At 42.4% G+C, this 14,470-nt stretch overlaps 1 protein-coding gene across 1 annotated transcript in view; it reads right to left on the bottom strand.

Annotated features, from left to right (window-relative positions):
* Window positions 1-11,708, bottom strand: part of LOC139368897 (calcium channel, voltage-dependent, alpha 2/delta subunit 3a) — a 249,861-nt gene extending 238,153 nt beyond the window's left edge. Inside the window, exon 1 of the mRNA XM_071108374.1 lies at window positions 11,565-11,708. Coding sequence (XP_070964475.1) covers window positions 11,565-11,708 — 144 coding nt within the window. The remainder of the gene's footprint in view (window positions 1-11,564) is intronic.
* Window positions 11,709-14,470: the final 2,762 nt, after the last annotated feature.

Raw genomic sequence — 14,470 nt, 5'->3', positions numbered from 1 at the left:
CTCCTTTCCTTTTCCCCTGTCTCCTTTCCTTTTCCCCTTTCTCCTTTCCTTTTCCCCTTTCTCCTTTCCTTTTCCCCTTTCTCCTTTCCTTTTCCCCTTTCTCCTTTCCTTTTCCCCTGTCTCCTTTCCTTTTCCCCTGTCTCCTTTCCTTTTCCCCTTTCTTCTTTCTCTTTTCCCTTTCCCTTTCTCTTTTCCATTTTTCAGTCCACTAATGCCGGACTAGTAAAGGCCCAGTGCACTACTTTTGTGATTTGTTTTGTGTTTACCAGCATTTGTAACTTGAGTGCGATAATTACCTGTACAAAACAGTTCATCTGATAATGTTTTCTTCATGGTGATGGAAAGTCTAAAGGTCACAGGAGGTTGGTGGCACCTTAATTGGGGAGAACGGGCACGTGGTAATGACTGGAGTGGAATTAGCGGAATGGTGCCAAATACATCAAACACATGGTTTCCATGGTTTCCATGTGTTTGATGCCATTCCATTTGCTCCGTTCTGGACATTATTATGAGCTGTTCTCCCCTCAGCAGCCTTCTGCAGTACAGGTACAAACCTAGATGACCAGCCTATATGCAATAGAGTAATGTACATTTCCATAAAGTGGTTTCTAAGGCTGGTTCAAAGTTATTTGATCAATAAAAATATATAATTTGATGGAATGTTTTGTGTCTTTGCCCATAACTTTGCACCTTCTGATGTAAATGGTTGAGTACAGGGTTTTGTTCTTTCTGGATGACATTAGAATGTCAATAGCAGAGAAAGGACACTCTTACAATTCCAACTATTGGATCCTGCAAGGTACTGCTCTTAATCATACAACTACCTTTTTTTTGCCAAAGCAGAGATGCTGAAAACAAGTTTTTGCCAGCGCTGTAAACATCTATACGGTCTGCTAATACAAATAAAGGACCAGTGCACTACTTTGGTGAAAAAATCTATTTCACCACCCTCAATTTTTTTTATGTTTATATTTAGTTAATGATTATTTTTCAGGAGGTGCTGCAGCACCCTCAGCTGCCCTACTTCCTGCAGCTATGATCCTCTGCCAGCATCCCTAATCCCCACCTGAAGCCTGCATGTCTCTGGATTAATGCTTTTCCACCTCTCACTCTATCAGTCTAGTTTGTCCATCTTCCTGAATTCAAATGAGATATTCTAACAGATACATTTTGCTGGTAAAACATCATTAAATATTCAGTTATTTAGCTATAGTGGATGTATACAACTGCTTTATTTAATGAGCACCCAGATAGTGCAACTGCTGCTTAGGCAAAACTATAATATCAGACAGAGACAAGTTGGCCCGGGAAAAAACATGCGCGATGCCTCCTAGTTGGCTACTATGTCGCCATATTAATATTCTTAGAGCCATCTTGTTGATACAAAATATTCAATATTCTCAGAGCCACCTAGATGATACAACATGTTTCAATATTCTCAGAGCCACCTAGATGATACAAAATGTTTCAATATTCTCATAGCCACCTAGATGATACAACATGTTTCAATATTCTCAGAGCCACCTAGATGATACAACATGTTTCAATATTCTCAGAGCCACCTAGATGATACAACATGTTTCAATATTCTCAGAGCCACCTAGATGATAGAACATGTTTCAATATTCTCAGAGCCACCTAGATGATGCAAAATGTTTCAATATTCTCAGAACCACCTTGATGATACAACATGTTTCAATAGTCTCAGAGCCACCTAGATGATACAACATGTTTCAATATTCTCAGAGCCACCTAGATGATACAAAATGTTTCAATATTTTCAGAGCCACCTAGATGATACAAAATGTTTCAATATTCTCAGAGCCACCTAGATGATACAAAATGTTTCAATATTCTCAGAACCACCTCGATGATACAAAATATTCAATATTCTCAGAGCCACCTAGATGATACAACATGTTTCAATATTCTCAGAGCCACCTCAATGATACAAAATGTTTCAATATTCTCAGAGCCACCTAGATGATACAACATGTTTCAATATTCTCAGAGCCACCTAGATGATACAACATGTTTCAATATTCTCAGAGCCACCTAGATGATACAACATGTTTCAATATTCTCAGAGCCACCTAGATGATACAACATGTTTCAATATTCTCAGAGCCACCTAGATGATACAACATGTTTCAATATTCTCAGAGCCACCTAGATGATACAACATGTTTCAATATTCTCAGAGCCACCTAGATGATACAACATGTTTCAATATTCTCAGAGCCACCTAGATGATAGAACATGTTTCAATATTCTCAGAGCCACCTAGATGATAGAACATGTTTCAATAATCTCAGAGCCACCTAGATGATACAACATGTTTCAATATTCTCAGAGCCACCTTGGTAAAATGTTTTCAATATTCTCAGAGCCACCTAGATGATACAACATGTTTCAATATTCTCAGAGCCACCTAGATGATAGAACATGTTTCAATATTCTCAGAGCCACCTAGATGATACAACATGTTTCAATATTCTCAGAGCCACCTAGATGATACAACATGTTTCATTATTCTCAGAGCCACCTAGATGATACAACATGTTTCAATATTCTCAGAACCACCTAGATGATACAACATGTTTCAATATTCTCAGAGCCACCTTGTTGATACAAAATGTTTCAATATTCTCAGAGCCACTTAGATGATACAACATGTTTCAATATTCTCAGAACCACCTAGATGATACAACATGTTTCAATATTCTCAGAGCCACCTAGATGATACAACATGTTTCAATATTCTCAGAGCCACCTAGATGATACAAAATGTTTCAATATTCTCAGAACCACCTCGATGATACAAAATGTTTCAATATTCTCAGAGCCACCTAGATGATAGAACATGTTTCAATATTCTCAGAACCACCTTGGTAACATGTTTCAATATTCTCAGAACCACCTTGGTAAAATGTTTCAATATTCTCAGAGCCACCTAGATGATACAAAATGTTTCAATATTCTCAGAGACACCTAGATGATACAAAATGTTTCAATATTCTCAGAGCCACCTAGATGATACAACATGTTTCAATATTCTCAGAACCACCTAGATGATACAACATGTTTCAATATTCTCAGAGCCACCTAGATGATACAAAATGTTTCAATATTCTCAGAACCACCTAGATGATACAACATGTTTCAATATTCTCAGAACCACCTAGATGATACAACATGTTTCAATATTCTCAGAGCCACCTAGATGATACAACATGTTTCAATATTCTCAGAACCACCTAGATGATACAACATGTTTCAATATTCTCAGAGCCACCTAGATGATACAACATGTTTCATTATTCTCAGAGCCACCTAGATGATACAAAATGTTTCAATATTCTCAGAACCACCTAGATGATACAACATGTTTCAATATTCTCAGAGCCACCTAGATGATACAAAATGTTTCAATATTCTCAGAGCCACCTAGATGATACAACATGTTTCAATATTCTCAGAGCCACCTAGATGATACAATATGTTTCAATATTCTCAGAGCCACCTTGGTAAAATGTTTAAATATTCTCAGAGCCACCTAGATGATACAAAATGTTTCAATATTCTCATAGCCACCTAGATGATACAACATGTTTCAATATTCTCAGAGCCACCTAGATGATACAACATGTTTCAATATTCTCAGAGCCACCTAGATGATACAACATGTTTCAATATTCTCAGAGCCACCTAGATGATAGAACATGTTTCAATATTCTCAGAGCCACCTAGATGATACAAAATGTTTCAATATTCTCAGAACCACCTTGATGATACAACATGTTTCAATAGTCTCAGAGCCACCTAGATGATACAACATGTTTCAATATTCTCAGAGCCACCTAGATGATACAAAATGTTTCAATATTTTCAGAGCCACCTAGATGATACAAAATGTTTCAATATTCTCAGAGCCACCTAGATGATACAAAATGTTTCAATATTCTCAGAACCACCTCGATGATACAAAATGTTTCAATATTCTCAGAGCCACCTAGATGATACAAGATGTTTCAATATTCTCAGAGCCACCTCGATGAAACAACATGTTTCAATATTCTCAGAGCCACCTAGATGATACAAAATGTTTCAATATTCTCAGAGCCACCTAGATGATACAAAATGTTTCAATATTCTCAGAGCCACCTAGATGATACAACATGTTTCAATATTCTCAGAGCCACCTAGATGATACAACATGTTTCAATATTCTCAGAGCCACCTAGATGATACAAAATGTTTCAATATTCTCAGAACCACCTAGATGATACAACATGTTTCAAAATTCTCAGAGCCACCTAGATGATACAACATGTTTCAATATTCTCAGAGCCACCTTGGTAAAATGTTTCAATATTCTCAGAGCCACCTAGATGATACAAAATGTTTCAATATTCTCAGAGCCACCTAGATGATACAACATGTTTCAATATTCTCAGAGCCACCTAGATGATACAACATGTTTCAATATTCTCAGAGCCACCTAGATGATACAAAATGTTTCAAAATTCTCAGAGCCACCTAGATGATACAAAATGTTTCAATATTCTCAGAGCCACCTAGATGATACAAAATGTTTCAATATTCTCAGAACCACCTCGATGATACAAAATGTTTCAATATTCTCAGAGCCACCTAGATGATACAAGATGTTTCAATATTCTCAGAGCCACCTAGATGATACAAAATGTTTCAATTATCCACCTAGATGATACAACATGTTTCAATATTCTCAGAACCACCTAGATGATACAACATGTTTCAATATTCTCAGAGCCACCTAGATGATACAACATGTTTCATTATTCTCAGAGCCACCTAGATGATACAAAATGTTTCAATATTCTCAGAGCCACCTAGATGATACAAAATGTTTCAATATTCTCAGAACCACCTAGATGATACAACATGTTTCAATATTCTCAGAGCCACCTAGATGATACAACATGTTTCAATATTCTCAGAGCCACCTAGATGATACAAAATGTTTCAAAATTCTCAGAGCCACCTAGATGATACAAAATGTTTCAATATTCTCAGAGCCACCTAGATGATACAAAATGTTTCAATATTCTCAGAACCACCTCGATGATACAAAATGTTTCAATATTCTCAGAGCCACCTAGATGATACAAGATGTTTCAATATTCTCAGAGCCACCTCGATGAAACAACATGTTTCAATATTCTCAGAGCCACCTAGATGATACAAAATGTTTCAATATTCTCAGAGCCACCTAGATGATACAACATGTTTCAATATTCTCAGAACCACCTAGATGATACAACATGTTTCAATATTCTCAGAGCCACCTAGATGATACAACATGTTTCATTATTCTCAGAGCCACCTAGATGATACAAAATGTTTCAATATTCTCAGAACCACCTAGATGATACAACATGTTTCAATATTCTCAGAGCCACCTAGATGATACAAAATGTTTCAATATTCTCAGAGCCACCTAGATGATACAACATGTTTCAATATTCTCAGAGCCACCTAGATGATACAATATGTTTCAATATTCTCAGAGCCACCTTGGTAAAATGTTTAAATATTCTCAGAGCCACCTAGATGATACAAAATGTTTCAATATTCTCATAGCCACCTAGATGATACAACATGTTTCAATATTCTCAGAGCCACCTAGATGATACAACATGTTTCAATATTCTCAGAGCCACCTAGATGATACAACATGTTTCAATATTCTCAGAGCCACCTAGATGATAGAACATGTTTCAATATTCTCAGAGCCACCTAGATGATACAAAATGTTTCAATATTCTCAGAACCACCTTGATGATACAACATGTTTCAATAGTCTCAGAGCCACCTAGATGATACAACATGTTTCAATATTCTCAGAGCCACCTAGATGATACAAAATGTTTCAATATTTTCAGAGCCACCTAGATGATACAAAATGTTTCAATATTCTCAGAGCCACCTAGATGATACAAAATGTTTCAATATTCTCAGAACCACCTCGATGATACAAAATGTTTCAATATTCTCAGAGCCACCTAGATGATACAAGATGTTTCAATATTCTCAGAGCCACCTCGATGAAACAACATGTTTCAATATTCTCAGAGCCACCTAGATGATACAAAATGTTTCAATATTCTCAGAGCCACCTAGATGATACAAAATGTTTCAATATTCTCAGAGCCACCTAGATGATACAACATGTTTCAATATTCTCAGAGCCACCTAGATGATACAACATGTTTCAATATTCTCAGAGCCACCTAGATGATACAAAATGTTTCAATATTCTCAGAACCACCTAGATGATACAACATGTTTCAAAATTCTCAGAGCCACCTAGATGATACAACATGTTTCAATATTCTCAGAGCCACCTTGGTAAAATGTTTCAATATTCTCAGAGCCACTTAGATGATACAAAATGTTTCAATATTCTCAGAGCCACCTCGATGATACAAAATGTTTCAATATTCTCAGAGCCACCTTGGTAACATGTTTCAATATTCTCAGAACCACCTTGGTAACATGTTTCAATATTCTCAGAGCCACCTAGATGATACAAAATGTTTCAATATTCTCAGAGCCACCTTGGTAACATGTTTCAATATTCTCAGAGCCACCTAGATGATACAAAATGTTTTAATATTCTCAGAGCCACCTAGATGATACAACATGTTTCAATATTCTCAGAGCCACCTAGATGATACAACATGTTTCAATATTCTCAGAACCACCTAGATGATACAACATGTTTCAATATTCTCAGAACCACCTTGATGATACAAAATGTTTCAATATTCTCAGAGCCACCTTGGTAACATGTTTCAATATTCTCAGAGCCACCTAGATGATACAAAATGTTTCAATATTCTCAGAACCACCTTGGTAAAATGTTTTCCTTCCCTGGCAAATATTGCAGACGGGCAAATGCTAAAATGAGCTGGGCGCAAACATTATGTGGAACATCTTTGAATGCAGTGCAACAAGACAATGACACTGTCAATGTAGACTCTATACGTCATTCCACAAGGGTGGCTTCATATAGTCTTTAGCAGGGGGTCAGAAACCATTTTCAGTGCCAATTTACAATTGATCCCAACATTTCTAAAGATCTGTGTGCCAGTTACGATTTCACTATAAGCCTGTGGCAGGGCTCTCCAACCTTGTTCCTGGAGAGCTACCGTCCTGTAGCTTTTCGCTCCAACCCCAATCTAGCGCACCAGATTCTAATAATTAGCTGTTTGATAAGCTGAATCAGGTTAGTTACAACAGGGTTTGGAGTGAAAACCAACAGGCGGGTAGCTCTCCCAACACGGGGTCTGAGTGCCTTGGCCTTCATATTGTAGGTTACCTAACTGTGCCCCAAAAATGTCTAACTGCCCACAAACTGAATAATTCTATAGTTGGCTTTGAGACAGAGACACCATGCCACGGAACTTTGACTACCTGTACCGAGGCGCTGTCCATTCAGCACCACCCCACGGAACTATGACTACCTGCACCGAGGTGCTGCCATTCAGCACCACCCCACAGAACTATGACTACCTGTACCGATGTGCTGTGCGTTCAGCACCACCCCACGGAACTATGACTACCTGTACCGAGGCGCTGTCCATTCAGCACCACCCCACAGAACTAAGACTACCTGTACCGAGGCGCTGTCCATTCAGCACCACCCCACAGAACTATGACTACCTGTACCGAGGCGCTGTCCATTCAGCAGCCACCCAACAGAACTATGACTACCTGTACCGAGGCGCTGTCCATTCAGCACCACCCCACAGAACTATGACTACCTGTACCGAGGTGCTGTCCATTCAGCACCACCCCACGGAACTATGACTACCTGTACCGAGGTGCTGTCCATTCAGCAGCCACCCCACAGAACTATGACTACCTGTACCGAGGAGCTGTCCATTCAGCACCACCTTACGGAACTATGACTACCTGTACCGAGGAGCTGTCCATTCAGCACCACCTGACAGAACTATGACTACCTGTACCGAGGTGCTGTCCATTCAGCACCACCCCACGGCACTATGACTACCTGTACCGAGGAGCTGTCCATTCAGCACCACCTGACGGAACTATGACTACCTGTACCGAGGAGCTGTCCATTCAGCACCACCTGACGGAACTATGACTACCTGTACCGAGGTGCTGTCCATTCAGCACCACCCCACGGCACTATGACTACCTGTACCGAGGTGCTGTCCATTCAGCACCACCCCACGGCACTATGACTACCTGTACCGAGGTGCTGTCCATTCAGCACCACCCCACGGCACTATGACTACCTGTACCGAGGTGCTGTCCATTCAGCACCACCCCACGGCACTATGACTACCTGTACCGAGGTGCTATCCATTCAGCACCACCCCACGGCACTATGACTACCTGTAACGAGGTGCTGTCCATTCAGCACCACCCCACAGAACTATGACTACCTGTACCGAGGCGCTGTCCATTCAGCACCACCCCACGGCACTATGACTACCTGTACCGAGGTGCTGTCCATTCAGCACCACCCCACGGCACTATGACTACCTGTACCGAGGTGCTATCCATTCAGCACCACCCCACGGCACTATGACTACCTGTACCGAGGTGCTGTCCATTCAGCAGCCACCCCACAGAACTATGACTACCTGTACCGAGGCGCTGTCCATTCAGCACCACCCCACGGCACTATGACTACCTGTACCGAGGTGCTGTCCATTCAGCACCACCCCACGGCACTATGACTACCTGTACCGAGGTGCTATCCATTCAGCACCACCCCACGGCACTATGACTACCTGTACCGAGGTGCTGTCCATTCAGCACCACCCCACAGAACTATGACTACCTGTACCGAGGCGCTGTCCATTCAGCACCACCCCACGGCACTATGACTACCTGTACCGAGGTGCTGTCCATTCAGCACCACCCCACGGCACTATGACTACCTGTACCGAGGTGCTATCCATTCAGCACCACCCCACGGCACTATGACTACCTGTACCGAGGTGCTGTCCATTCAGCAGCCACCCCACAGAACTATGACTACCTGTACCGAGGCGCTGTCCATTCAGCACCACCCCACGGCACTATGACTACCTGTACCGAGGTGCTATCCATTCAGCACCACCCCACGGCACTATGACTACCTGTACCGAGGTGCTATCCATTCAGCACCACCCCACGGCACTATGACTACCTGTACCGAGGTGCTGTCCATTCAGCACCACCCCACGGCACTATGACTACCTGTACCGAGGTGCTGTCCATTCAGCACCACCCCACGGCACTATGACTACCTGTACCGAGGTGCTGTCCATTCAGCACCACCCCACGGCACTATGACTACCTGTACCGAGGTGCTGTCCATTCAGCACCACCCCACGGCACTATGACTACCTGTACCGAGGTGCTATCCATTCAGCACCACCCCACGGCACTATGACTACCTGTACCGAGGTGCTATCCATTCAGCACCACCCCACGGCACTATGACTACCTGTACCGAGGTGCTGTCCATTCAGCGGTGCTGAATCACGGACATGGTTTAAATGTGTAGAGTTTCCTTTTGTATTTTGTGATTTTCATAATTCTTTGGTCGATTACAGATTACATGCCTAAGTAAGTCCTTTGAAATGCATGTGTAGGATTTATTTGGCAGATTGCATTCGGGTCAGCTGTGTTTTGCTTCAGTAACTTTTCCATTGATGTAAGCATTTGAAATCGGCCTTGTTGTGACTTGATACTGTGTATTAAGCCTCTATTTCACGTTGCACTGTGTGTGCCGTTCCACAGGTAAATCAATGAGGTTGAGTAATGGTTGACATTGAACACGCGGTTCCACAGACCTTTAAACCTGATATTGTGGTGATCATCAATGGCCGTTCCACAGACCTTTAAACCTGATATTGTGGTGATCATCAACGGCTGTTCCACAGACCTTTAAACCTGATATTGTGGTGATCATCAACGGCTGTTCCACAGACCTTTAAACCTGATATTGTGGTGATCATCAATGGCCGTTCCACAGACCTTTAAACCTGATATTGTGGTGATCATCAATGGCCGTTCCACAGACCTTTAAACCTGATATTGCGGTGATCATCAATGGCTGAAATATCAGGTTTAAAGGTCTGTGGAACGGCGATTGAAGATCACCACAATATCAGGTTTAAATCTCTGTGGAATGGACATTAATGATCATGAATGGCTGGGGTCATTTTGTATGTTGTTGCTGTTCTCCAAATATAATTTTAGTGTTTTTAAATTGTGTAGAAATACAGTAAATGAGCTTCAACTTCCCAAAAGGTCCTGCCATACCCCTAGGTTTAGCTGAACTACATAACCAAAACTACATGACCTGTCAGCAACGGGTGTGGCTGAAAAAGCCGAATCCACTAATGTAAACCTACAAGCACACACACACACACACACACACACACACACACACACACACACACACACACACACACACACACACACACACACACACACACACACACACACACTCAGATAGAAATCCAATTTCTGTTAACAGCAGCATGTAAGCTCTGATAGGATCTATCACCTGCAGCTATAAAAGCAGAGAGTCGTGGTTCCATCCTTCACTACCCCTCCCTCCCCATTAAACACACACACACAGCTCCTAAATCTATCCCAAAGTGGCCTCTTAGATAGTTGGGATAGAGAGGATCAATAGAGTGACACAGACACCAAGGGATGGATGGCTGGCTGGATGGACGGCTGGACGACTGGATGGGTGGATGGATAGATAGATAGATAGATAGATAGATAGATAGATAGATAGATAGATAGATAGATAGATAGATAGATAGATAGATAGATGGCTCTCAGCCTCACAGAGAGAGAGGTGTTTGTTGTTGCGGAATGAAGTGAGTTAATTCTTACAAAGTAAAGTTCATTGAGTCAGCATAAAGTGGTAGACACCATATTACAGCTATGCAATCCATCATAATCACCATACTGTATGGTCTCTGATGTGGTTACATGCTGATGTATGTTGCAAACTCAACTAGCTCTCAGTCTCACGCCAGAATTAGACGTTCTTCCATGTTTCGCAAATGTCAAATTTCGTTCAGGCATTAACTCCGAAATTTTAAGGCTAGGCATTAACTATGACTGTTTAAATAAGGTTTGGGATAGGCTTAAATCAAAAATCTACTTTCTATTTCTGGATTTGAACTGTCAACCTTTAGAATCAGAGGCAGATGCTTCTGCCCGTCCACCACGCTCTAGCAAAACCAAAACCTACTTGATGGTAACAGCGCTCGCTGTTGCCCCTAGTGGCCGGTTTCCACGTCATCTCCCGACGTCCTCAGACATGGATGGACGTTGAACACTGACTTGTATCCAGGGTGATCTGGCTGTGTAAACTGGTTTGAACAGGTCCAGTGTGTTCAGTTGGTGTTCTCTAACAGTTGTTCGATTTCCTCTGTTCCAGTAGTGCAGAATTGACTTGACTGACTCAGTAGACTTGACAGTTGACTTGACTGACTCAGTAGACTTGACAGTTGACTTGACTGACTCACCTTCATGGCTTCAGACTTCTTGTGGAACATCTCCTCCATGTTCTCAGCCAGCTTCTTCACCAACCTCAATCCATCTATCTCTTCTACACGCACCGCTCGCTCAAACTCCTTATACTTCTGTAAGAAACACACGTACACACACATATGACCTCATTACACACATTGTAGCCAGAACATTTGTAAGAAAACACGCAAAATCAGAAAATGCATTAAAATGTAATGTATTAATATAATTTGACCAACAACGTAACCTAACTAACTCAAATGACAACCACAAAACCCATTCCAACCCCAGCCAGTGACATATCGACCCCACCAACACACACGCACGCACACACATGCACTCTTAGCAAAGCATTATCTTTGCACACACACACAGCATAAATCAGGCCTCACCATGTCCAGTGACCACATCAGCTCTGTTAAACCTCATTACTGTGTAACAGTGGGGTGCTTACATTCACCACCAACCTCACTGGGGCGGTGATATTAAGTCGTAATAATTCCAGCACTTGTACATGCCACAAACTCTCAGCCCACACACAGACAGACAGACAGACAGACAGACAGACAGACAGACAGACAGACAGACAGACAGACAGACAGACACACACACACACACACACACACACACACACACACACACACACACACTCTGTGCCTGGTTGGAACGTGTTTTTCTAAAGATCATCTGAGGAATAATGTTTCCCTGCGGAGCTGAGGGCGGCTGTGTTTGAGTCTCAAGGGGATTTAATGGAAGATTACCGGGGTATCAAATGGCACTGGCCTCTCTAATGTTCTGCCAAAGGGCTTAGACGCAACGCTCTCATGCCATCCCATAGCTACCCAGAGAAGGAAGGGATGACATCGAGATGAAGAGAGAGAGAGAGAGGATGTCTAGGGTGAGTGAGGACATTTTGGATTTCGTTCATGATCTGCAAAAGTGGTCGCCACCAAAAAGGAAAGCAAGAGGAAATGCAACTAAATGAAATGGCTTTACGAGTAAGACACCCACTGTGTAGGCTGCTGCTGCCCAACAGAAAGACTGCAGACTGAGAGACATAAACATTTACTCCTGTTCATTGTCGAGTGAATTATCGTAGGAGTCTATAGTTTTGTTTAATGTTGTGTTAGTGTATGTAAGTTGTTCTGTCTGAAACGTTGTTCCCCCTGCTGCTATTGGACCAGGTCTCTCTTGAAAAAAAGACGTTATCTCAATGAGAAAAACCTGTATAATTAAAGGTTAAATAAAATAAGAAAATGGTAATGTCAATTGTGCCGTGGTATTGCCTTTTGAGTATATTATCCCTGTGCATTGAGCATTTACCTGTTTAAAGGTGGCAAAGGTTGAGGGCAGGTCCTTATACAATAAAATAATAACTGAGACACTAACATAACGCTCGGGTCAGTTGTAGAACGGGTAACTAGCAACGGGCTGGTGATAAACATAAAAAAAACGAAAAGCAGAATTTTTGGGACAAATCACTCGCTCAACACTAAACCTTGAATAATGTGGCTATTGATTAAGTTGGACACTAAACTACTGGGTGTAACCCTAGGTAGGCAAGCGTTCATCGTCAAAACATATAGACTCAATGGTTGCTAAAATGAGAAGAGTTCTCACCATGATAGTGCTTTTCTCTGATCCTTGACATCTCAGTCGACCAGACAGGTCCTACAGGCCCTAGTTTAGTCACACCTGAGGTATGCCCAGCTGTGTGGTCATGTGTAGTTTCACCTGAGGTATGCCCAGCTGTGTGATCATGTGTAGTTTCACCTGAGGTATGCCCAGCTGTGTGATCATGTGTAGTTTCACCTGAGGTATGCTCAGCTGTGTGGTCATGTGTAGTTTCACCTGATGTATGCTCAGCTGTGTGGTCATGTGTAGTTTCACCTGAGGTATGCTCAGCTGTGTGGTCATGTGTAGTTTCACCTGAGGTATGCTCAGCTGTGTGGTAATGTGTAGTTTCACCTGATGTATGCTCAGCTGTGTGGTCATGTGTAGTTTCACCTGATGTATGCTCAGCTGTGTGGTCATGTGTAGTTTCACCTGAAGTATGCTCAGCTGTGTGGTCATGTGTAGTTTCACCTGGACTACTGCCCAGCTGTGTGGTCATGTGTAGTTTCACCTGATGTATGCCCAGCTGTGTGGTCATGTGTAGTTTCACCTGGACTACTGCCCAACTGTGTGGTCATGTGTAGTTTCACCTGGACTACTGCCCAGCTGTGTGGTCATGTGTAGTTTCACCTGAGGTACTGCCCAGCTGTGTGGTCATGTGTAGTTTCACCTGGACTACTGCCCAGCTGTGTGGTCATGTGTAGTTTCGCCTGGACTACTGCCCAGCTGTGTGGTGATGTGCAGTTTCACCTGGACTACTGGCCAGCTGTGTGGTCATGTGTAGTTTCACCTGGACTACTGCCCAGCTGTGTGGTCATGTGTAGTTTCACCTGGACTACTGGCCAGCTGTGTGGTCATGTGTAGTTTCACCTGGACTACTGCCCAGCTGTGTGGTCATGTGTAGTTTCACCTGGACTACTGCCCAGCTGTGTGGTCATGTGTAGTTTCACCTGGACTACTGCCCAGCTGTGTGGTCATGTGTAGTTTCACCTGGACTACTGCCCAGCTGTGTGGTCATGTGTAGTTTCACCTGGACTACTGCCCAGCTGTGTGGTCATGTGTAGTTTCACCTGGACTACTGCCCAGCTGTGTGGTCATGTGTAGTTTCACCTGGACTACTGCCCAGCTGTGTGGTCATGTGCGGCACAGAAGGACAAAGGTCAATTGCAGTTGGTCCAGAACAAAGCAGCACGTATCGCACTTAGATGTACACGGAGGGAAAGTGTCGGTAACATGCATGTCAGTCTCTCCTGGCTCAGAGTTGAGGAGAGACTGACTGCATCACTAT

Source organism: Oncorhynchus clarkii, chromosome 16, assembly GCF_045791955.1.
Source record: "Oncorhynchus clarkii lewisi isolate Uvic-CL-2024 chromosome 16, UVic_Ocla_1.0, whole genome shotgun sequence".
NCBI lineage: Eukaryota > Metazoa > Chordata > Actinopteri > Salmoniformes > Salmonidae > Oncorhynchus > Oncorhynchus clarkii.
Note: the sequence above shows the minus strand (reverse complement) of the source record. Positions and strands in the feature narration are given on the sequence as shown.